This window comes from Asparagus officinalis, chromosome 1 (genome assembly GCF_001876935.1).
Source record: "Asparagus officinalis chromosome 1, Aspof.V1, whole genome shotgun sequence".
In the NCBI taxonomy this organism is placed as follows: Eukaryota; Viridiplantae; Streptophyta; class Magnoliopsida; order Asparagales; family Asparagaceae; genus Asparagus; species Asparagus officinalis.
This window is the reverse complement of record NC_033794.1, coordinates 131,387,292-131,414,041: the sequence shown is the minus strand read 5'-3', so window position 1 is coordinate 131,414,041 and position 26,750 is coordinate 131,387,292. Positions and strand designations below refer to the sequence as shown.

General features: G+C 34.5%; 1 protein-coding gene across 1 annotated transcript in view; it reads left to right on the top strand.

Annotated features, from left to right (window-relative positions):
* Positions 11,699-26,750, top strand: part of LOC109824592 (transmembrane emp24 domain-containing protein p24beta2-like) — a 29,766-nt gene continuing 14,714 nt past the window's right edge. The window contains exons 1-4 of the mRNA XM_020391249.1: positions 11,699-11,794; positions 13,059-13,268; positions 14,988-15,174; positions 15,262-15,369. Of these exons, the coding sequence (XP_020246838.1) occupies positions 13,059-13,268; positions 14,988-15,174; positions 15,262-15,369 (505 nt within the window). The 5' untranslated portion in view covers positions 11,699-11,794. The remainder of the gene's footprint in view (positions 11,795-13,058; positions 13,269-14,987; positions 15,175-15,261; positions 15,370-26,750) is intronic.

The following is a 26,750-nucleotide window of genomic DNA, read 5'->3' as shown; positions in this document are numbered from 1 at the left end:
GTGGCATGATACTAACAGCGGAACCCGGATCGACTTGGATCCGGTTAACCATGCTCGAACCGATATATCCAGTAAAATATAACGGTCTATCATGCTTTGAATTCCTGACTTGCATGTCTTCTTTTGTGAAAGCAATGCAAGGAAATTTGGTGGCTGCCAGATTGCAATGCTGCACTGACGATTCTGGCTCTTCAGGAGCTGGCTTGATCTGAGTGAGGAATACTTCAGAATCAGCCAAAGCTTCTTGTAAAGCTTCTCTGGTTTCTTTTGAGAGGCGCAACAACTCGTATAGCGTAATCCTTGCTGGGATATTGGCCAACTGAGCCATAACGTCGAAACGATATGGTGCGTTCGAGCTTTCCGGTTTATCTCGTCCAATTGGTCGGCTGAAATGAGACTGCTTCGGAACTTGAACCTCTTTATGTTGGGGTTCTTTCTCTTTTTGCTTAGCCGGTTGTTGCGGCTTTTCAGCAACTACTGGAGGAGTTGTAACTATCCCCAACTCTTTCAAAGTTGTAGCGCTCCTTTAAAATTGTAGCATTTGGGTTAGAAGTCTCAGGATATTTATAATGGTACTCATTCCCACTTCTTGTAGCGAAGACTTCCTGTTCTCCATCAGAAAGTGATAAAGCTGCTATCTCCTCATCGTTCTTCTCAGGAATCGCCGAGGCTCCATAGCAGGACTTCTCCTTTCCCTTGCCTTTTGACTTCTTCTTTGATGTGGGTGTCGTCCACTGTTCATCTTCAAGCAAATCCGGATGAACCCAAAGGATTTCGCCGTTGGGGGCTGTGTGAGATACGAGCCCCTTCTAGCGCTGTCCATGAGGGTCATCGTTGATGGTTTGCATCTTGACCTTTGATACTGGCTCGGCTTGAAACCAGGACAAAGGAACCGATCCGAAGCTAATAGAGACCGCGTTTGCGCCTACCTTCTTCTCCTTTGGCTTCGGCGTCACAATACCAACATCAATTAATGTTTGTATCTTATCTTTCAAGACATAACACGTCTTAGTTGGATGGTGAACCCTTCTGTGATATGCACAATATTTCGGGTCATTAATCTTCGTGGCTTCTTCTTGGTTTGTGACCGGTGGAAGCTTGATCTTGTTGTTCTCTAATAAGTATTTGAAGATGACCGGAACTTTATCATCTTTGAAAGAGTATTCCTTTGGGAATCTGGGCTCAGAATTCTTAAACTGCTTCGAAGGCTGTTGATTCTGGTTTGGCGCCAACTGGAAGGATGATTGTTGCGGTTGTTGCGGTGGCTGTTGTGACGTCTGATGTGCGTCCACAGCGGCTACAGACCCTCTTCCTCTGCCTCGAGGGTTAAAGTTCTGCTTTTGATTTTGATTCTGATTATTAGCTGGTGGCAAACCTCGCTCCAAATTCTTTCTCTTGAGGAAGCGTTCAGCTTGTTCACCTCTTACTTTCATCTCTTTCCAAGTTTTAGAGGGAACAACCCCCACCACTTCTATGTGACATGTCTGTAGGATGAACTCTTCTGTAAGTGGATCTCTGCAGTTCACCGCTTTGTCCCGGAATCGTTTGACAAAGACGTCAACCGATTCCCCATCCTTCTGCTTCTCATCCAACAACGTGTCAATTGAGACCTCTGTGTCATCGTCGAAGAAATTTGTGAGGAATAGTTCTTCCATATCCTCCCAGCTAGTGATACTCCCGGGCTTAATGCGTCGGTACCAATCGAAGGCAGGCCCGCGAAGGGTTCCTACGAATGACCGGACCATCAGGGCTTCGTTCCCGGATATTGCGCCGAGATGCGACTTGAAATAGATCAAATGCTGAGTTGGTGAACCCCTGCCATCAAAAGGAGTAAAGTTAATCAAATTAAATTTCTGGGGATAAGGAATCGGGTCCCACTCCCTTGGGTACGGGTATGGAATGCCCGTTTTCTTCACTTCCTGAGCCGTCATAAGAGCGTTGACCTTGCTCTCGAGATCATGCATCTTCTTATCCTCTTCCTCACTTTTCTTCAAGTAGATCTGTGGAGGTTGAGTGGATGACTTGGTCGGACCGCTTCCGGAGTTGTCTTTATCTGGAGGAGGATCGTCAAAGATAGTCTCATCCTCTTCATTACGCCGGCTGGATTCCGCCTTCTGGCTCGACTCCGGTTGGTGTTGCTGAACCTGCAAGTCTCGCATCTGCTGCATAGTCAACTCCATTTCGGTTTTGAACTCAGCTCTGATTTCCTCGCGTTGTTTAGCCAACGCTTCCTGCAGCATTTGAGCCAATTGATCCGGCGTGATTGCAAATGATTCTTTGACTTGTCCAACACTGGATGCGGTGTCGTCAGAAGCGACAGCAGAACAAGTGTCCGACAATTCTTCATCTGAAGATAAACCCTCGTGCATTCTCCTGTAATCTCGACGTAAGTTGGCTCTTCTTTGTAGCCGTGCCATTCTTTGAGAAAGACCCCGCTCAACTCTCCCTCCCGGAGAGAAATCAGGGTCGTAGTTAACTGACTTTTGCTTTCCTTTATTGGTCATGTTGATAGTGACCTCAGGGAACTCATCTTGTCAGGAACTCATCCTGTCGAATTACAGATTTCTTCTTGTTGAAACGTCTTGTTCTGGGTCTTGACGCTTCATTGGACAATCTTTGAAATACGGAGACTCTTGTTGAATTATTCTTAGAGCATCCGCATTCTGTCAAGACTGCTTTAATGAGTCTCTCGCAAGCGCAATAAGACTCGTTTTCTCTGACAACTCTCTTTCTTGAGTTATCTTTCTGATAGTACAGCTCATCATTATTGTGATTCGAGCAACCTATCTTTCGCTTTTGAACTTTGTTAACATGCACAGGACGACTGGTCATCGCCGATCCAAAGTTAAATTTTTAAATCCACTCCCTTGCGGGTGTGGAGTTTTCAGAGGTCCTAAACGAGAGTGAACTGGTATTCTCTCGTTTTGGACTTGTGCAGTTCTGACAGGAGGGTGTTTACGACCCCCTGTATAGGAAACCACTAAGGGTTTGTTTGCTGTTCTTGGATCTTCTTTAACTGGGGCTTTGCCTCGATCATCAGCCGAAGGACCGAGGCGATCCGCCATGGTGATCTTAAACTTAGACAAATCTGGGCTAACCCAGGGTTTCACCGGTGATGAAGTAGACGCTGTTGCAGTAGAAGGACCAGGATTGGGTGTCGATGGAACTGCAGATGTGGTTTTGCGACGCTGATGAACATCACGACCACATGAAGTGCCGCGGCAGTCTTCACTGTCGCGGTTGAACAAAGTGCCGCGGCAGCTCGGACTGCCGCGGTCGAATAGATTACCGCGGCAGTATGAGCTGCCGCGGTAAGTGTTTACATTCCTCTGTAATTTTTGGGTATTTTCATTTTTTGGAACCCAAGCTTTGCAGTTCTTCGATGGCTTTTCAGACACCACTTCCTTCTTGTTCCTCTGCGCTTGTTGACGAAGGGCACGAGCGCGAGCCGCCTTTGCTTGACGCCTTTGTATACGCTCTTTGAGAGTAGAACGGGCTCTTTTGACCAGAGTCCATTCCTCCGTCGTAAGCTGTGCAGAGATGTGATTGGTTTGCCGTTGAGGCAATTGGTTCACCTTTTCCTTTCTCGACTTTAAGTCCGTATAGTAATGGACTCCGTCGGTTTGTTGCATGGCCTTAGCCAATTGACGAGCGCGGCGCTGGCGTTGCCTTTGACGAGCCCGCTTTGTCATTATTGGCTGGCCATGATTTAAGGACTCTTTAATTGGTGTAGAGTCCTTAGGAGCAGAGATGTTGCAGAGAGATTCCTTGGCGATGACTTGGCAAGAATCTTCATCTGCGGTCTTCATCTGAATTGGAGACTTGGAAACTTTCTTTGAAGAAGAAATCTTCCTGCACTTGCGGGACGAGGAAGATTTTGAGGATGAGGATGACAAGTACTCCTCGAATTTTGCTTGATCGAATTCGTATTCGATCTCTTCAGTGACGATGATTTTGATCGGCTGCGACACTGCGGCCTCGGCAGCGAGGCCGCTGGCTCCCACTGTGGTCGCCAGTTTGTTTTCAGCGAAAGTCGTTTCCATTGCAGATTCCATTAAACTTCGATTGCTTACAGAATGTTACAATGAAAAATAAACAAAATTACAACTTTCGAGAAAATAACACAGAAGTCGTTTATCAACTACTGTTTTTGTGGGACTTTGCCTGTGCCGTGAGTGCTTTGGCTCGTTGACCACCGATTCAAAGATCGTGAAGGTGCTTAGGGATCTCTCCTTCGTTTATCGAAGTAAAGATTTGAAAACGAATATCTTATCGATGTAAGATGTCCGTTCTTCCAAAGATCAAGTCTGAGCTTAGATCTCTAGGAATCACCGAATGATGCTTGTCAAAGGGTGAAAATTCTCTCTCTTCTTCAAAATCACTGAAAGCTCTAGCCTCTTCTGCTCCAAAATGCTCTCTGTCCTTTATTTCGTGTGTAGGGAGGTATTTATAGGGGTCTCAGTGCACCACAGTTGAAACGGGGGCAAAATAACTGACCGAGTGTTTTCTCTTTGGCCGCTGCAGTCTACACTGCCGCGGCTATTTGCGCGGCAGTATAGGCTGCCGCGGCCAAAGAGACGGTTATCAGCACGTTCCATCGTGCTTAAAACCGTTCTCCCACGACCTTTAACCACTTTTTTCGTGGTTTAACTGCTTGTCCACGTCAGCACACGTTCTATTTCTGATATGCTGCCACGTAGGCCTCAAAAAATCATCATATAACTGTCTTGTAACCGCCACATCACTTTCTTTAACATAGCCGCGGCACCCTAGGTTGCAGCGCCCAAGCCGCGACACAACATGCTGCCGCGCCTTAACCGCGGCACTATATACTGTCGCGCCTTAGCCGCGACACTGTATGCTGTCGCGCCTTAGCCGCGACACTGTATGCTGTCGCGCCTTAGCCGCGGCACTATGTGCTGTCGCGCCTTAGCCGCGACGTCATGGGCTGCCGCGTCATCATGTGTTGCCTGATGACGTGTAAATTGTTCTCCCATATTGTTTTGAGTGGTATTTGGATGTCTGCAAGTATTTTTCGACGCCTACATAGTCGACTACAAGGTATTATAGTCGACTACTCAGGTGTTTGACAGAAACATAAGTTTCTGTTATTTTACAGTATAGTCGACTACTGAATTCAAATTTCATTTTATCAGTTTGTCAAAATACAGTGTAGTCGACTAATGTGCATTGTAGTCGACTACTGAGAAATTTTCTGAATACACAGAGTCTGTTTGAACTCAGTGTAGTCGACTAATGTCAATAGTAGTCGACTACAGATACAATTTTTCCAGTATTTAAAGTTTGAATTTATGACTGTTTATAGTCGTTTTTAAACATTTTTAAAGTTCAAAAAATTGTCTTTTCAATGGCTATAAATAGGTTATTTGTTGAGAAAAATTGCAGATATATACATACCCATAAGCTTTGATCTTTGTGCAATTTTTCAAGTGAAAAATATTCAGATTTTAAGAAAAAGAGAAGTTTCTGAAATTGCCTCTGTACATTATTCAAAAACCTATTGTTTAGGCAATTTACAGAGATTAAAAGAATCCTAAGCCACTGCTGCACTTCACTACACATTCAAGGCTTATAGGATCAATTGTGTTCTTGCTTCAAAAGAATTTTTCTCGGGGAGGATCAATTGTGTTCTTGCTTCAAAAGAATTTTTCTCGGGTTTGAGAAGGTTGATCTCTTGGTTTAGATATTGGTGTTCAAATTGGCAAGGTGTTTGTCAATTGGTGTTGCAATTTATAGGGACTTGCAAATTGGTCAGGTTTGCGTTTGATTTTGTAAGTTTATTCAAAATCATAGTGGAAACTCTCAAGCGGGATTTACTTGGGGACTAGATGTACACCGGATTGGTGGAACCAGTATAAATCTTTGTGTTTGTGATTGTGAATTTCTGATATTGTTATTTTTCTTTGTAATTTATAATATACTTTGCATAAATTTTAAAAGAACATTATTCACCCCCCCTCTAGTGTTCAAGTGTATCTATTTCAGATCATATATATAGACCATAGATTACTTTACTTTCTCACATGAACTAATATTTGGCCCTTAATAATTTAAATTATTACTTTTATGTTTAATATAGAGAGGAGCTCTAATAACATTTATTTATTTACATACATGATAATACAATCTCAGTTCCTATTTTTGGCTTGAGATTTATTCCATAGTTACGCGTATCAAATTAGTCACTAAAATAATAATTATTTATGCTTAAATTAGGATGATTATAGTTAGTCACTCACTATGGAATATTCATGAAGATATATACCTTACTTTCTATAGCTATATGCATTGCCCATATATATTTTATAAATTAGTTATTAATTTGACATTTTAAGTACTTTTCCTTTGTAGAAATTTCTTCTCCATATATATTTTATAAATTAGTTATTAATTTGACATTTTAAGTACTTTTCCTTTGTAGAAATTTCTTCTTTGACTTTTGGATTGTGTAATCATATTAATTTGACATTTTAAGTACTTTTCCTTTGTAGAAATTTCTTCTTTGACTTTTGGATTGTGTAATCATTATATCACTATTCTAGCGTAGAAATGACCTTACTCTAAATGGCTTCAAGCCAATGTTTGAGTTGAACTGAAGTATATATACGATTACTACTATGTGTATATATTTTTTAAGAAAATCATATTGATATTTTTTAAACAGAAGAGAATATTCTAAATTCTGATATTATAAAAACTAAATATAGTTAATTGAGTGATTAGCAAAAGAGAACTTATTTCAGAAAGACGTGAATAATAAGATAAAGAGGAAATGTAATGACATTGCCAACAGTACTACCATTAGCAAACTATAATGTAAAGTTAACTTATTTTATAGAGGCCAACTACTACTATAAGCATTGAGACTTCCATATATACTTTATAATTTATTAAAAAAAGTTATGTAATCTTATATAATAAAATTGATTTAATATTGAATAGTGATATCGTTGTAATAATATCGTTATTAGGGAAAAAAATTTCATGAACCCGTATATCCTTTACAATATATAAGTTGTGCATTCCAAATTCTTGTGTCTTTTACAGAGCCAAAAAAGTTTGAATGCGAGTCTCTAACATTTTGCTCACACAACAACAAAATCCACTTAGCAGATGCGGATAGTCTAGATGAATTATATGCCATATATACAATACAATTGGCCTAGGCAAGTAGTTATAATAGTATTTTTTATACACATCGTTTGGGGAAAGATTTGATAAGGACCTAGCGTCAAAGAAAAATAAAATTTTACATTTAAAGCACATGACGCAATTTATCATAATCTCCCTGCTCTAATTTCACATGAAAATAATTATTTATACTTTCAATTTTACTTCTATGGTATGAAGAATGATCAATAAAATTGAATGAGAATATTAAATTATGTAAATATGAGTACAACTATTACTACAAGTTAATGTAAATATGAGTCAAACCACAACTAAAAGTTTAATGCACATATTACAAGTAAATTCATATGCAAATTTTTTTTACGAATTGAATGATCACCCATCTTTTGAAGACTTCAAGATACTAATAAACAGAGATGTTACCCTAGATTAATGTATTTATAACTCATAAATAGTAGGTCACGTAACAACAGTCTGGGTTAAATGAAACAATAATAATTTTTTATTTGAGAGGGAGATTATTGAGTTGACAATCAATCCCACAAAAACTTTATTTATTTTTTATTCTATTTTTATCAATTTAAGCAATTATGATATTTAACCACGTGCATTACTTGTGGATCTCAACTAGTTGCTTAAAGTGGATGAGTACATTTACTTTTTCTTGGACGAAATTTTTAAAGGAAAAAGACCGAATAACACTTAAATACCTCATAGTTTAACATACTTATCACTTATATATCCTCACTTATCTTTCCTAGCATCTTTAGTTGTTTAATGGTAAGTTAGTACCCTTAATAATGCAAACATGAATATTTTTATCTGAATGTTCATCTATGATACTTTCAGGCTAATTTTGCAATGTCAGTACCCTTTATAATGTAATCGTGAATATTTTCATCCAAATGTCCCTCTATGATACTTTTAGGCTAATTATAGAGATTTTCAAGCACTAACATTTGTGAAATTTACTATTAAACCTACCAAAAATCAATTTCAAACTGATTTTAATTCTAGTTTAAATTAGATGTGATCGGTTTAACGATAAATTTTACAAATAATAATAGCTAAAATTATCTACAATTAGCGTATAAGTATCATAGAAGCACATTCGGGTGAAAAATTCATTTTTACATGATAAAAAATATAAATATGCTAATTTTAAATAACTTAGAGTATACAAGTACAACGAAAATCAAATAAAGTGTATAAGTGCTAAATGAGGAAACTATGAGTGTTTAAGTGCTATTCAACAAAAAAAAAGCGAGGTGTCGACGATCCTACAGAAAGATAGATTAAGGGGCTGTTTGGTTGTATGTTTTTACCATGTAAAACGATGGAAAGTGTAAAAAAATGGATCCTAATGTCAGCTTTCATCACTTTACATTGTTTGTTTAAGTTCTCTTTTACATGAAAGACTTACACCTTTTGATAGGGCTGTCCAAAATACCCGCCGGCCCGGGCCACGGCCCGGCCCGGCCCGGAACAGGGCCGGAGCCGGGTCCACCTCCGGGCCGGGCAGCCCGGGCCCGGAACCCGACCCGGTGGCTTCCGGATCTGATTATGAAGAGCAAAACATATCTCCCGATCCTGAATTGAGTCCTCCTACTATGAGTCCTCCTACTATCAGTCCTCCTACCGAAGTTAATCCCGAATCCGGTGGCGACGAATCTGCACCAAGAGCTCCTAAACGGCCAAGATCCGATGTGTGGAATTTTTACGAGAAGATCGACGTCACCAAGGATGAACACGGTAGGATCCTCACCCAGAAGGCTAAGTGTGCTTTGTGCGGCAAGATTTTTCAAGCTCATCATAAGAGCGGCACCAACCACCTCAAACGCCATTTAGATAAACACAACAAAGGCCAGCCTCCTCAAGGTGATATCCGACAATCCATGATTTCTCAATCCTCCTCTTCTGGTAGTCTCGGTAGTTGGAACTATGACGCTGCCAGAGCCAGGAAATGCGTAATCAGGTTTATCATTCTTAAAAACCTTCCTTTTAAATTAGTAGAAGATGATGAATTTGAAGATATGTTTAGAGATGGTTTTTATCCTGCATTTAAAAAATTTTCTCGTCAAACCTGTCAACGTGATATTTTAAAATATTATCAGCAAGAACAAGAAAAAATAATTTCTTATTTTAAAAATTTAAACTGTAAATTTTCTTTAACTTCTGATATTTGGACATCTAGAGCACAAACTGGATATTTATGTATCACAGCACACTGGATTGATGAAAATTGGCAAATGTTTAAAAGAGTTGTTTCTTTTATTGCAATAGAAGAGTCACATACTGGTGCTAATGTTGCAAATTTAATAATTGAAGAACTTATGAAATTAGAAATTTCACAAAGAATATTTTCTCTTTCACTAGATAATGCAAGTAATAACAATGTAGCTGTTGATTTTATCAGATCATCTTTATCATTGCCATGTCATGGTGATCTTTTTCATATTAGGTGCATCTGTCATATTTTAAATTTAATTGTTCAAAGTGCATTTACTGAAATTAAACCCATGATAGAAAAGGTTAGAACAGTTGCTTACATGCATAGTGCTTCTGAACAAAGACTTAAAAGATGGAAACAATTTTGTAAAAGAAAAAATGTAAAGCCTAGACTAATTCCAAAAGATGTTGACCATAGGTGGAATTCCACATATGCAATGTTAAGTGTAGCAATAGAATATAAAGACATTATAACTGATTTTATAAACTATTATGCTTCTAGTTCTAGTTCTGGTAGCACTTATGGAATAACTGAAGATGAATGGACAGTTATATGTAATTTAAATGAAATGTTACAAGTTTTTTATGATGCTACAATGTTATTATCTGGCTGTTATTATCCAACCATTACTTTAGCTGCTTTACAAATTTTAAATATTCAAATTTTTTTTGATAAATATCGTATGGATGCTACTTTTGGACCTATGTTTTTTGAAATGGAGAGTAAATTTAATAAGTACTTTAGGCCTATTCCTCATATTTTTGATTTGGGGGTTCTTATTGATCCATGCTTGAAGGATATTGGCCTTCGAAGTTTGTTACAGTCATTGTATGGTGGACAGGTTATAGACTTAGATGATGGAACCACCCTGAATGCTACTACTCATCATTTACTTATTAGAAATTATTTTCAAACTTTATATGATGAGTATGCAGCTAGACATGGTGTAGCTGCACAACAGTCTGCAGCTTCGGTTTCTTCGAGCTCATCCCGAGCCCGAGGTAAAAGTGTAAGTTTTGATAGGTATGCAATGGTAGCCGAGCTAACTGGTGGATCTGGACTTGGATCGTCATCATCGGAGGTTTCTGAAATAGATGAATATTTTTCTGCTTCTTTAGTTAGATGTCAAGGAAATGCTTTAGATATTTTGCAATGGTGGAAAGTATATGGATCAGTTTCATATCCTATACTTTCCACCATGGTTCGTGACTTACTAACAGTGCATGTTTCGACGGTAGCTTCGGAATCCGCCTTCAGCACAGCAGGTCGTTTGATCGACGATCACAGGACATGCTTGGATCCGTATACTGTACAAGCGGTGATGTGCTTACAAGATTGGTGGAGGTACAAGAAGCGAACGCAAGGCATCGATTGGATGGCTGTAATTGAAGATAAATTTGAAGAATTGGGACTAGCAGATAGATATAAAGAATAGATTGTAGTTTTTATATCTTAGCTTAAAATTTGTAAAGAATTATTTTGGAAATAATTGCAAATGATAGTGATATAGGTGAGTAGGTGCCAACCTAGTTGGGATTTACTTATCTATTGTGATGTGATTAATTCCAAAATAAATTTGTACTTGTAATTTGTAAATGATTTATTAGTTATTAATAAAGAATTTGCTATTATTATTTTTTATTTGTAATTTATGTCATTTTAAGTAATTAATAAAATTATTGTTTTTATTATTTTTCTTATCTTTTTTTTATAATTTAAAATTTAAATAAAATTGAAAATTTTTGGGAAAAAAAAATCAACCGGGCCAGCCCCGAACACGGCCCGATCAGGCCCGGGCCCGGACCCGGGTACCCGGGTCCGGGTCCCAGTTTTGCCCGGCCCGAGCCCGGATTTCCGGGCCGGCCCGGATGGACAGGCCTACCTTTTGATGAGGTGTCACCGAAAGTAAAATCACCAAAATTAGGAGTGATTTTGTTGGAAAGCTGACACGATATCATAAATGTGTCCAAAAAATAATAAAAAAGTCAAAACCTTGTAGAAAAGGGTGAGGTGGATAATCACTTTCCATTTTGTATCATAAATACTCTAGTTTATGTTATACTATCCGAACAATGTAATACTATTATTTTACGATTCACAAAGATTCCTAACCAAACAATGTAAACCCTCGAATGGAAAGTGACGATGTGGATAACCCTTTCTATTTTGTGTCATAAATACTCTAAAGTTTCCTAAAGCATCCCAACAGCCCCTAATTCAAAGAGAGCCACGTGGCGTGCGTTCATTGGTTACGATGACGTTTTATGCGTTTGGACCCATAACATTGTTTAATTGTTATTTGACGTCTGCATTTAACTTGGTGACTACATTCATGACCTTCATTCTGTCGGAGCTCAAATTTTCTTCCCCCTTCTCTGTCTCTCATTCGATCACCGCAGAGAAAATCAACAGGTAATTAACGCTTTTCCAGAAATTATTGGATTTATCGTCTTATTTCTTATAAAAATGAGATCTTTTTTAGGGTTTGGTTGTATATCTAAGTAAATCTTGCCACGCTGTTGATCACGATTGAGAATTTCCTGATTTCGTGTAAATTTGATGAAACAGTTGCTTTAAACCAATAATTTTCGCTGTAAATTTAGCATTTGTTTGAAGCTTTCGCCATAAGATGTAGATTGATGGTAAAGTTCTGATCTCGCCCCTTCCTGTATGGGACTATTTCATGATTTTCTAGAATATCGTGAAGTTAAAATAATGTTAGCAACCTAATGTTATTTATCTGATAAAAATTTGAAGGTTTTAGGATAGTTCACCGAGTTGCTAATTTCTGTTTTCGATTAGGAGTCCTTAAATTTCTCGAATTTAGATGTTAAGGAAATGGCATTTTTTTTATTTTCTGTTTGTGGTTTTTATTGGTGAACTGCAACGATAGTTCATTGCAACTTTTAACTTTCATTTCAAATTCATAATTTTGTTTTTTTAAGGTAGTAAGTACAATTTTCTATAGATCAAAAGTCTTAATCAATGTTTATACATTTTTCTAAAGATCAAAAGTCTTAATCAAAAATTTAAAGATATTTAAAATAGTTTGAAATTGTTATGTGATGTAAAATTGGAGGGTACAAGGTCGGAGAGTGGAGGAAATACGTGAACTTGGAAGTTTAAAAGAAAATTTGTGATTTTTCAGATTTTATAGAACTACAACTAAGCATCAGTATATTTTCATTCAAAAGGGCCAACTTCCCTTTACGGCAAGTGCTGCAAAGTTATATTAAAAATGAAAAATTCTGTTGTCAATCCTCGTCGAATCATCTAATTTGATGACACCTGCTTATGATTTTTAAGCAAGAACTTGATTAACTGATTTATTGAGATTGTTAAAATTTTCTGTTTATCCCTTTTCCTGAAGGCTCCTATGAGCTGACGTAGCTTTTCCTATAGCCACTGGGTTCTAATTTGCACATGTTCTAGGTATTAGTGTGCCATAAAGCATGAAAAGTAAATTCATTAGTATTTCTGAGAGGTACATCTATTTTTCGACAGTGACTAATGTTTGTTAACTATTTATGTTGGTAACTGTTTAACATGTAACTCTTTACTTACTGCTATTCCCTAGTATTTCTCTGTACTTTCTTTGAGTCACGGTCTTCTACTTCATCAAATGGGGTTTATTCTGCTGCTACATCCTTATCTTTTATGTTTGCAATGTCTACAGATGGAGAAGTTTTCCTTGAAGTTTTTATTTCTTACCGTACTAGGCTTTCTATCTTGCTTGCAATCAACCATTGGTATAAGATTTGTGATAGACAGGGAGGAGTGCTTCTCCCATTCAGTTCCATATGAAGGGGACAAAGTTCATGTTTCATTTGTAGTGATCAAAGCTGACACACCGTGGCATTACAGTGATGATGGTGTTGATCTTGTGGTATGTAATCGTTTTTTAATGTTTGCTTGTGTATCCATCGTTTCCATCTTGCCCTGATTAGAAGAACATTTAATCTCAGATTCTTCTTGTTCACTTTAATAGGAGGGTAAAATTAGCTTGTGAGTCTATATCATATAAGTCTATATCATATAACTGATATAAGTACAACCTTAAGCGTGTTAAATTCACATTACAGCTCCAATTGCAAAACAATCTTTCTTTGTTGTTTCTCATAATTAAAACATTTGAGAGTGCTCTGTATGGACGTACCTGATTATGCTGGAGCAAGTTAAATAACATGTCCTTTTAGTGGGAAGCGGCACCTAGTCAACAAGTGGTTTGCTATAGTCATGTTAGATGGAACCCCTTGTTGATTTGTTTAGTTGAAGGCAAACGGGGCGCCAAAAGCTGACTTAGAAAGCAAAAATATGCATCAAATATCACATTGATTTGTTGCATAGGTTTGGTCATTTCTATCCCATATTTGTCTGGAGTGGGCGGATGTGTGTGGATGAATATGTGCTTGTGGTGTATGTAGTTGTGGATATGCATGTGTTAACAAGCCCTATCCATGGTGGTGCTGACACGTGAATCCATAATTCTCACTAACATTTCATATCAGTGTATACTTAAGTTTTGCCCCTTTTTAGGCTAAAATATCAGAAAATCCCTCTTAACTTTGGATGATTATCAGATAATCCCCATAACATTCAAAATATCAGAAATACTTCTTAAGTTTAGGGGTCATCAGAAAACCCCTTTTAACTTTTAAGTTTTTTTCCTTAAGAAAAACCCCTAGAAGTGTGAACTACAATTTTCACTGGCAAAATTACCCCCCTTTGTAGTTTTACTCACCCATTTAAAAATTGTAGTTAAGACTGTTGGTGATTTTATGATAAAATCTTAAAGTTAAATAGGATTTTCTAATAACCCCTAAACTAATTTTTTAATTGATATTTTGAAAGTTATGGAGGGTTATCTGACAATCATCTAAAGTTAAAGGAGGTTTTCTAATATTTAGCCTTTTTTTTATCGGCAAAGATGTATTGAATATAGTTTGTTGCTTGTAGAAATGCTTAGAAGTACCTGATAGATATCACAGTACGTACCCAAAAAACACGGCTAAACCCAAACAGAATGCATAACATTTGAGTACTCTTAATACCTGTATTGTTAGCAATGAAAGCCCTTGAAGCTTAATAGGTTTAGGAATGAATGAAATAGGTATCTGATCCAAATCCAAGTTATTACCTCCCAAACTCTACCCAGTGGTGAAGTGTCTTGCTTGTACATTATCATGTATAACAAAGATTATTCCTGCTTTACGAGTACCATTATAAGCCAGCAGTAAATGAAGTTTCTTGCTTGTACATTATCATGCATAAGAAAGATTAATCACAAGTACCATTATAAGCCAGCAGTAAAACTTCTTGCATCTGTGCTAGGAGTCAAGCTTGTGCTTGGCTTGTTCTTTTATGCCATACAAGCTGGTAAGAAGGTCTGCTATCAAGCTGTGCACTTCTCCATACTTTGCCCCATCATATGATTATTCATATCATTCAAAAAATGGTTGAAGCAACTAACTAGCTAATGCTAAAGAGGAAATCATGGTGTCCATTCAATATATTTGAGTTAAGATCTACTACTATGATATGTTGTTTGGAATTTTCTGCTCCTTTTGGCGATCATCTCGATCTGACCATTGCTTTGTTTAACCAGGTGAAGGGTCCGACTGGTGATCAGATTTATGATGCTCGTGATAAGTTTAGTGATAAGTTTGAATTTGTAGTTCAGAGGAAAGGGGTCCACCGTTTCTGCTTCAACAACAAATCCCCTTACCATGAAACCATTGACTTTGATGTACACATTGGTCACTTTTCCTACTTTGATGAGCATGCCAAAGATGGTAAATGTAGTTTCTTTATATATATATATATATAATTCGTGAAAAGTTGGCAAACAAAAAACTTATTTCTATCTGGAATTCCTGCAGAGCATTTAAACCCTCTATTGGAACAAATTGGAAAGTTAGAAGAAGCCCTTTACAATATACAGTTTGAACAACACTGGCTGGAGGCTCAGACAGATCGCCAGGCACTTGGTATGTTTCTTAATTCTACGCCATTGTTAACTGTGGAAATGATCTTGTTACTGTTGAGTTATTATCACAGGTAAGCGTAGCCAGATGTGGAAAAGAACAATAGCCCAGTCCTTGTGAATGAAAAATTTGTTTAGGATAAAAATCCTTAGAATTAGGCCCATCCAGGCAAGCCCCAGATGCCTCCTAGCTTTGTGTAAGAAATGATTCCAGTCCCTTGTAACTTAAGTTATTTTCTTTGAACCTTTCAAATGAACTGTGAAAGCTATGCTTATATAACGAGGGCTGAACAAAGTTCCAACAGAGTGTAAGGGCGTAACAGTTAATTTGGGAAGGAAGCGGGTCATGTATTATTTGTAGTAATTTATAATTTATTGGCACCTGTGGAACTCTGGCCAGGTTAAAACCTGCTTTTGGCAGTTGCAGGTTGGGTTTGGCTATCAGCATAAGCGGTTAGAAAAATATAGAAGTTAGGGTTAATCATTAAAATTTTATAGTAACCGACGCCAAATAGAGCACAATGGTACATGTTTGATGTTTTACCTTAGCATTGTTAGTATGTTGGTAAATGTTGGAGAAGTGGATGAAGTATCAAATATCAATTATATTATTTAAGAGCCGACAATTTTAGGGTTAACTGCAAATAGACCCTAACTAGGGGTGATAAACTGTATCTGTATCCAAGGAAATATTCGTAACCGTATTCGTTAGGATATGAATATAGTTACTCAAATCTATAACTAATAGGACATGGTCACAAATATGGTTATGTAGTGAAATATCTAGATCCGTATCTGAAATATCCGAATACATATTTGTCATACCGTTATGATAGTTTTAATCCTTAGATTATGGTTTGAGGTTAATTTGATGATCAAGATGTCTAGTATTAGCTTTTCAGATATAATGAATATATTAATGAACTCTTTTGTATCACATGAGCTACATTTTTTTCAATACTATGTAGTTTTCTCATATCCATATTGTATCCACATGCATATTCGCTTATATATCCGCATGTATATCCGTATCCATATCCGATTTTAATGGATATGGATATGAATTTTCCTTACTGAGGTATATCGATCTCCGTATCCGAGATGGGTAAGCGGATATGGATATGGTAAGTATCATATCCGAGCCTTATCCGGATTGAATGCACCCCTAAGCTTAATTGTGAATAGGAATAGACCTCATGTAGTTCTATGACCCCTTGTAGTATTGGCCGTAGTCCGAACATACATCCTTAGTGAACTTTTTGACTCTTTAGAAGTGAAAAAAAAGCAATTGGGGGTCTATACCAATTGAACTATAGGGGTCTATCCATATCCTCAAAACCTTTTAAATGATTTTAAGAGTTAAAAAAAAGTTCACTCAGGGGGTCTATTCGCACATATATAACTGCAAGTGGTCTATTCAAAATTAGGTGATACTCGCAATTAACCTTTTTTCCGCTTGGAACTTTTGGTGTTTAATCTTAAACCATGTGAACTGAAATTTTGTGTTCCCTGAATATGTTCATTTTATGCTACACTTCAATATTAACCATAAAGCTTCTTCTTTGACAATACGTATGTAATTAAAGGTATTATACACATGCATCACATTGATTATGCTAGTGATATGCTAGGTTCAAAATTTCTCTCCTAATTAATATCTTCAGTCATTGTCACTTTTGAAATTGATATTTTCATAAGAATAAATTGCTTAATTAGTGTCAATATTAATGTCTACTACAAACATGTTCTAGCATAAATTTTAGTTCAATGAAACACTTATTGTGATCTGTTATTATATCAATAACTGCATTTTAGTTCTTTTTTACTTCCTCATCATATCTTCTAGCTCCTATATACGTACGTACGTACATACATACATACATATACACACATATATATGTATATGTATATATATTCTTAGCTAAATAGTGCTTACATACTCTAAATTTCATAGATTATATCCCATAAAAATCGTAAAATTTAGAAAAAAAGAATTATTGGGTCAAAATATTCAAAAATGCACAAAAATATGTGCGTTTCGATGGCAAATTTTAATTGTCATTGTATAACCCATGAAAATTGCAAATTAAAAAAATTTAATTGCTATTGGGTCGAAATGAGCAAAAATGGACAAAATTATTGGTTATAGTCCGTGAAAATGGTGAATTTTGAGGAAAAAACTCAATATTCTCTGGGTCGAAATGACAAAAAGAGCAAAAATCGAGGGAACAAAATTAAGTTGTCGTTAGGCTGAAATAGATAAAAAGGACAAAATTGTGAGTTGTACTCCATTAAAATCATTAATTTTGTGGGAACAAAATTAAGTTTCCATAGGGTTGAAACAACCGAAAATAGATGAAAATCGTTTGTTACAGTCCATGAAAATCATGAAAATTGCAACTTCTAAAAAAAGAAACTTAATTGCCATTAGAATCATAAACTTTAAAGAAAGAAAATTTAATTTCTATTGGCGTGAAAATGGACTAAAATCGTGGGTTGAACATGAAAACTGCGAATTTTTATGTATGACAATTAATTATCATTCGTCAAAACAGATGAAAATAAAAAAATTGTGGGTTATAATCAATTAAAATGGTGATTTTTCAGGATAGGGAACCTAATTTTGATTGTTTCAAAATGATAGAAAAGGGAAAAAAATGAGTTATAGCCTATGAAAATCATGAATTTTGCAAAAAGAAAAGTAAGTTGCTATAGGGCTGAAACAACTGAAAATGGAAAAACACTATACCCATGAAATCATGAAAATCGTAATTTTTTAAGAAAAAAACTTAAGCGCCATGAAAATCGTGAATTTCGTAGAAAGTAGACTTGATTGTTATTAGCATGAAACGATTGAAAATGAATTAAAATCATGGGTTATAGCACATGAAAATTACGAATTTTAAGTACAACAATTAATTGCCATTTGTGGTCGAAATAGATCAAAATGGACAAAATTATGGGTGTAGTTCAAAAAATAGTGAATTGTTAGGAAATTAAACTTAATTTTCATTAGGCCGAAATGATAAAAAATAGATAAAAATCGTGGGTTATAGCTTATGAAAATTATGAATTTTGAAGTACACTAGTTAATTGTCATTAGGTCAAAATAGATGAAACGGGCTAATTTGTGAGTTATATTCCATGAAAATCATGAATTTTTTGGAAAGAAAACTAAGTTGCCATTGGATTGGAACAACTGAAAATGAAGAAATGCGTGAAAATAATGAAAATTGCAACTTTTTAAGAAAGAAAATTACATGCGATGAAAATCTTGAATTTTGAAGAATGAAAACTTAATTACTATTGGCGTGAAATGATCGAAAATGGACTTAATTCGTGGTTTATAACATATGAAAATTGCGAATTTTTAAATACGATAACTAATTACCATTCAGTCGAAATTGATGAAAATGGACAAAATTGTGGCTTGTTAGTCAATGATAATGGTGATTTTTAGGATAGAGAACTTAATTTTCCTTGGGTAGAAGCAACAAAAAATAAACAAAAATCGTGGTTTATAGCTTATGTAGATTTTGAATTTCTCAAGAAGAAAACTAAGTTATGGGGTTGAAACAACCGAAAATGGACACAAACCATGTGCTGTAGCCCATGAAATTCATGTATATTGCAACTTTTTAAGAAAGAAACTTGATTGCCATGAAAATAGAGAATTTTGAAGAAAAAAACTTAATTGCTATGGGTGTGAAACGATTGAAAATGGACTACAATTGTGAGTCATAGCACATGAAAACTATGTACTTTTTAGCACCACAATTAATTGTCATTCAGTCGAAACAGATGACAAGGGACAAAGTTGTAAGTGATGTGGTCCATGAAAAAGGTGATATTTGTGGAAAAACTTTTCATTCGGCCAAAACAATCAAAAATGGGCAAAAATCATCGGGTATTGCTCATGAAAATTACTAACTTTTAAGTACACTAGGTAATTGCCGTTAGGCCGATAAAGATGAAAAAGGAGAAGTGTGGGTTATAGTCCATGAAAATGGTGAATTTTGCAAAAAGAAAACTAAATTACCAAAGAGTTCAAACAACTGAAATGGATAAAGTTATAAGCTATAAAAATCATGAAAATTGCAACTTTTTAAGAATAAACTTAATTGCCATGAGAATTGTGAATTTTGAAGAAAGAAAAATGAATTGCTCTTGGCGTGAATGATCGAAAATGAACTAAAATCGTGGGTATAACACATGAAAACTACGAATTTTTTATGTATGACAATTAATTGCCATTTGGTTGAAATAGATGAAAATGAAAAAATTGTGGGTTATAGGGTTGAAACAACTGAAAATGACAATTAAAATGGTGAAATTTGAGGATCGAGAACTTAATTTTGTTTGAAAATCATGAATTTTGCGGAGAGAAAACTAAGTTGCTATAAGGTTGAGACAACTAAAAATGGACAAATTTTGTGTATAATAGCCCATTAAAATCATGAAAATTGCAACTCATTGAGAAAGAAACTTAATTAGCATGAAAATCGTACAACAATTAATTGTCATTTGGTCGAAATAGATGAAATGGATAAAATTGTAGGTTATAGTCTATGAAAATGATGAATTTTGCGAGAAGTAAACTAAGTTACGATAGGGTTCAAACAACTGAAAATGGACAAAAAACGTGTGTTATAAGCTATAGAAATCATGAAAAATTTCAACTTTTTAAGAGACTTAATTGCCGTGAAAATCATGAGTTTTAAACAAAGAAAACTTAAATTTCTATTGGTGTGGAACAATTTAATGGACTAAAATCATAGATTATAGCACATGAAAACTGTGAATTTTTATGTATAACTATTAGTTGTCATTCTGTCAAAACAGATGAAAATAAAAAAATTGAGTGTCATAGTCAATTAAAATGGTGAATTTTTAGGATAGAGAACATAATTTTTATCGGGTCGAAATGATAAAAAAATGGTAGCCCATGAAAATCATGAATTTTGCATAAAGAAACCAAAGTTGCCATCGGTTTGAACAATTGAAAACGGACAAAAACCATGTGTTATAACCCATGAAAATCATGAAAATTATAGCTTTTTAAGAAAGAAAAACTTAATTGCCATGAAAATCGTGGATTTTGAAAAATGAAAACTTAATTGCTATTGGCATGAAACGATCGAAAATGGACTAAAATCGTGATTTATAACGCATAAAAATTGCATATTTTGCACTATGACAATTAATTGTCATTCGATTGAAATAGACGAAAACAGATAAAATTGTCGGTTATAGTCCATGAAAATAGTGAATTTTGAGGAAAGAAAACTTAATTTTCATTGAGCGGAAACGACAAAAAATGGATAAATATCACGTGTTGGCCCATTGAAATTACCAATTTTGAAGTATAGTAGTCAATAGCCATTTGATCGAAATAGATGAAACGGTCTAGTTTATGAGTTATTGTCCATGAAGACAATAAATTTTGTGCAATGAAAACTAAATTGCCATAGGGACGAAACAACTGAAAATGGGTAAAAACCGTGAGTTGTAGCTCATGAAAATCATGAAAATTATAACTTTTGAAGAAACTTAGGGTTATAGCACATGAAGATTGCGAATTTTTATGGATGACAATAAAAGCCATTCGGTCGAATCAAATGAAAATGGACAAAATTTATAGGTTATAGTCCGAGAAAATGGTTGTTTTTGAGGAATGAAAACTTAATTTTTTTTTTAGGCCGAAATGATCTAAAATGTGCAAAGGTCATGGCTTATATAGCATTTGAAAGTTACGAATTTGAAGTACAATAGTTAACTTCTGTTCCATTAGATCTATTTATTAGATCAAAATAGATTAGGGACAAATTTGTGGGTTATAGTCCATGATTATCATGAATTTTGCTGAAAGAAAACTAAATTGCTATAGGGTGGAAACACCAAGAAATGAATAGACAAAAACCGCGTGTTCTAACCCATGAAAATCATTAAAATTGTAACTTTTTAAGAAAAAATTAGTTGGCATGATAATCATGAATTTTGAAGAAACAAAACTTAATTGTTATTAGTGTGAAACGATAAAAATGGATTGAAATCGTGGCTTGTAACACATGAGACTGCTAATTTTTAAGTATGACAAGTAATTGCCATTCGGTCTAAAAGGATGAAAATGGACAAAATTGTGTTATAGTCAATGAAAATGATGAATTTTGAGGATGGAGAACTTAATTTTCATTGGGTCAAAACAATTAAAAATGGACAAAATAGTGGGTTATAGCCCATGAAAATTATTAATTTTACAAAAAGAAAATAGGTGCCATAGGGCTGAGAGAACCGAAAATTAACAAAAACTGTGTGCTATAAGCCTATAACCCATGAAAAGTGTATTTTTTAAGAAATACACTTAATTGCTATGAAAATCGTGAATTTTGAAGAAAAAAAAACTTAATTGTTATCGACGTGAAACGATTGACAAAGCATGTTAAAACCGAAAATTTTTAAGCACAACAATTAATTGCCATTTGGTCTAACTAGATGAAAATGGACAAAATTGTGGGTTTTATAGTCCATGAAAAAGGTGAATTTTGAGGATAGAAAACTTAATTTCATTTGGCCAAAACGACCAAAAATGGGCAAAAATCGAGGTTATAGCATATGAAAACTACAAAATTTTAATTATGACAATTGCCTTTCGGTCGAAACAGATGAAAATGGACGAAGTTTTAGGTTATAGTCCATTAGGCAAAATGACTAGAATAACCCATGTCGGTAGCCTATGAAAATTATGAATTTTGAAGTGTTGCTATTGGCATGAAATGGTAAAAAATATACTAAAATAGTGAGTTATAGCGCATGAAATCTTCTAATTTTTAAGTGAGACAATTGATTGCAATTTGATCAAAACAGGTGAAAATAGACAAAATTGTCGGTTGCAATCCATGAAAATGTTGAATTTTGAAGAAAGAAAAATTAATTTTTATTTGTCCGAAACGACAAAAAATGGTCAAAAATTGCGGATTATATAGCCCATAAAAATTGCGAAATTTTAGCAATGTTTTAAATATCGACCGACATGTCCGACATGTTGGCTGACATATCGGTTTGAAGGCTTGACCGACACGACATGGACGTTTTTAACTCGTACGTCGGTTTTCACGGGCAAATCAGAAATATCAGGGTCATATCGGGTATATCGGTCTATTTTTTAGCTTTAAAAAATCAGCCGATATGATACTTTTTTTTTAAGATTTGTTTTTTGTTATCGGGTTGGGTTTAGTGATAAATACCCAAATCTGTTTGACCCGTTCTCATGTTTAAGGGTTTCTTATGAACTCGATAGAAAGAATTTATGAACCCAAATTCATATATTATTTACTTTTTTATATGTTTAGTCTATAGAATTTATAAAGTATGCTTATATTGAATTTATAAATGTTTAGATTATATTTAGGACATGATATTATACATATGCGTACTGATGAATTCATATATTGTTTGACCCGGCATTTAAAACGTTTATTTTTTGGGTACACTAGTCAATTGCCGTTATGTTGAAATAGATAAAAATAGACAAATTTTTGAGTTACAAGCCATGATATCATGAATTTTGTGGGAAAAAACAAGTTGTAGGTTTGAAACAACCAAAAATCTACATAAAGCGTATGTTATATTGCATGAAATTCACGAAAATAGCAAATTTTGAAGAAAGAAACTTAATTGTCATGAAGATTGTGAATTTTGAAGAAAGAAACATAAATTGATTTTGGCTCAAAACAATGTAAAATGAGCCAAAATCGTAGGTTGTAGCATATGAAAATTGCACATTTTTAACTACGACAATAAAAGTCATTCAGTTGAACCGAATGAAAATGGACAAAATTGTGGGTTATAGTCCATAAAAATGGTGAATTTTAAGGAATGATTTTCATGGGGTCAACATGACCAAAAATGGGCAAAAGTCATGCACATGAAAATTACAAATTTTTGATGTACACTAGTTAATTTCCATTATGTCGAAATAGATGAAAACAGATAAAGTTGTATGTGTCCATGAAAATCTTGAATTTTGCGGAAAAACAACTAAGTTGCTAGTTGAAACAACCAAAAATAGATAAAAAATCGTGTTATAGCCCATTAAAATTATGAAAATTGTCTCTTTTTGAGAAAGAAACTTAATTGTCATGAAAATTATGAATTTTGAAGAAACAAAACTTAATTCCTATTGTGTGAAAAGATCGAAAATGGATTATAATCATGAGTTACAACGCATGAAAACTGCTAATGTTTAAGCATGACCAGTAATTGCCATTCGGTCGAAAATGATGAAAATGAACAAAATTGTGAGTTATAGTCATTGAAAATGGTGAATTTTGGGAATAGAGAACTTGACTTTTTTGGGTTGACATAATAAAAAATGGATAAAAATCGTGGGTTATTGCCATTGAAAATCATTAATTTTGCAGAAGGAAAACTAAGTTGCCATAGGGTTGAAAGAACCAAAAATTGACAAAAACCATGTGTTATGATGCTTACAAATCATGAAAATTGCAAATTTTAAAGAAAGAACCCTAAGTGCCATGAAAATCGTGAATGTTTTTAGACTTAATTGTTATTGGTTGAATTAATTGAAAAGTTTGACTAAAATCGTGGGCTATAGCACATTAAAACTATGAATTTTGAAGTACCGCAATTAATTACCAATCAGTCGAATTAATGTAAAATGGAAAAATTATGGGTTACAGTCCACGAAAAGGGTGAATTTTGAAGAAATAAAGCTTAATTTTTATCGGGCTGAAACAACAAAAAATGGATAAAAATCGTGGGTTATAGTCGATGAAACTTACAAATTTGAAGTACACTAGTTAATTTCCGTTAGTCCTAATAGATGAAAATAGTCAAATTTGTGAGTTATAGACCATGAAAATGTTGAATATGCAGGAAAAAACCAAGTTGCCATGAGGTTAGAACACTTGAAAATGGACAATAACCGTGTAATATCCCATGAAAATTGTAACTTTTGGCGTGAAAATTTAATTGCTATTGTCATGAAACGATCGACAATGGACTAACATTATGGGTTGAAACACTTGAAAAATGGAGAATGACCGTGTGTAATATCCCATGAAAATTGTATCTTCATTTCCATGTAAATTGTTAATTTTGAATATAGAAAATTTAATTGTTGTTAGCGTGAAACGATTAACAATGGACTAAAATTTTGGATTATAGCACATAACTGTGAATTTTTTAGTATGAAAAGTAATTAACATTCAGTTGAAATAGATGAAATGGAGAAAATTGTGGCTTATAGTCAATGATAATAGTAAATTTTTATGAGAACTTAATTTTCATTGGACTAAAAATGGACAAAATTATGGGTTATAGCCCATGTAAATTATGAATATTACGGAAAGAATAATTAAGTTGCTATAAGGTTGAAATAACTTAAAATTGACAAAAACCTGTGTTATCACCCATAAAAATCACGAGAATTGTTACTTTTTATGGAAGAAAATTATCATGAAAATTATAAATTTTGAAGAAAGAAAACTTGATTGTTATTGGCGTGAAACGATCCAAAATGGACTAAAATTGTGTATTATAGCACATGAAAACTTCAAATTTTTAAGTATGACAATTAAAGGCCATTCGGTCGAAACAGATGAAAATGAATAAAATTGTAGGTTAATGAAAATGGTGAATTTTGGGGAAAATTAACTTATTTTCATTGGACCGGGAACCCCATAAAAATCACTGGTTATAGCGCATGAAAATTACCATTTTTGAAGTATACTTCTTAATTTCCATTAGGTCAAAGTAGATAAAAACAGACAAATTTGTGAGTCAGTCCATGAAAATCATGAATTTTGCAGAAAGAAAACTAAGTTGACAATGAGTTGAAACATAGGAAAATGGACCAAAACTGTGTTATAGCCCATAAAAATCATGAAAATTGTAAAATTTTAAGAAACAAACCTAATTGTCTTGAGAGTCATGAAATTTTAAGGAAAAAACTTAATTACAATTGGCGTGAAATGATCGAAAATGAACTAAAATTATGCGTTATAGCACATCAAAACTACGAATTTTTAAGTTCGGCAATTAATTGTCATTCAGTCAAAACATATGAAAATAGACAAACTTGTTGGTTATAGTCAATGATAATGGTTAACTTTGAGGATATAGAACGTTTTTTCTTTGGGTCAAAATGACAAAAAATGGACAAAATCGTGGGTTATAACCATGAAAATCATGAATTTTGTTAAAAGAACAGTGAGTTGTCATAAGATTGAAACAACCGAAAAAGGACAAAACCCATGTGTTATAGCCCATGAAAACCATGCAATTTGTTACTTTTTAATTTCCATGAAAATTATGAATTTTGAAGAAAAAACTTAATTGCTATCAGTGTGAAACCATAAAAAATGGACTAAAATTGTGCATTATAACACATGAAAATTACAAAATTTTAAGTATGACAATAAACGTCATTCGGTCGAACATTTGGTCAAACCAAATAACATTGGTCAAAATTATGAGTTATAGTCCATGAAATTGATGAATTTTGAGGAATGAAAGCGTAGTTTTCGTTGGGCTGAAACGACCAATAATGGGCAAAAATTGTGGTTAATGGCCCATGAAAATTATAGCTGTTTAACAAAGAAATTTAATTGCCATGAAAATAGTGAATTTTGAAGAAAGAAACTTAATTGCTATGGGAATGAAATCATCGAAAATGGACTAAAATCGCGGGTTACATATATATAGTACATGAAAAATTGCAAAATTTTAAGTATGACAATTAATTGCCATTCCGCGAAAACAAATGAAAATGGACAACGCTGTTGGTTATAGCCTATGAAAAATGGTGAATTTGAGGAATAAATACTTCATTTCTATTGGGCGGAAATGACCAAAAATGTGCAAAACTCATGGGTGACCATGAAAATTATGAATTTTAAAGTACATTTGTCAATTGACATTATGTCGAAATAGATGAAAACAAACAAATTTATGAGTTAATAGTCCATGAAAATCACGGTGGTTGCGGAAAGAAAACTAAGTTGCCATTGGGTTAAACAACCGAAAATAGGCAACATTTGTGTTATAGCTCATGAAAATCATGAAATTTGTAACTTTTTATGTAAAAGGAACTGAATTGCTATGAAAATCGTGAATTTTGAAGAAAGAAAACTTAATTTTTATGGGTGTAAGACGATTAGAAATGGACCAAAATCGTGCATTATAGCACATGAAAACTGCTAATTTTTAAATATGACAATTAAATGTCCTTCGTTCGAAACAGATTAAAATGTACAAATTTGTGGGATATAGTCCACGAAAATGATGTTTGAGAAAAGAAAAATTAATTTTCATTGTGCTGATATGACAAAAAAAGGTAAAAATCATTGTTTATAACCCATAAAA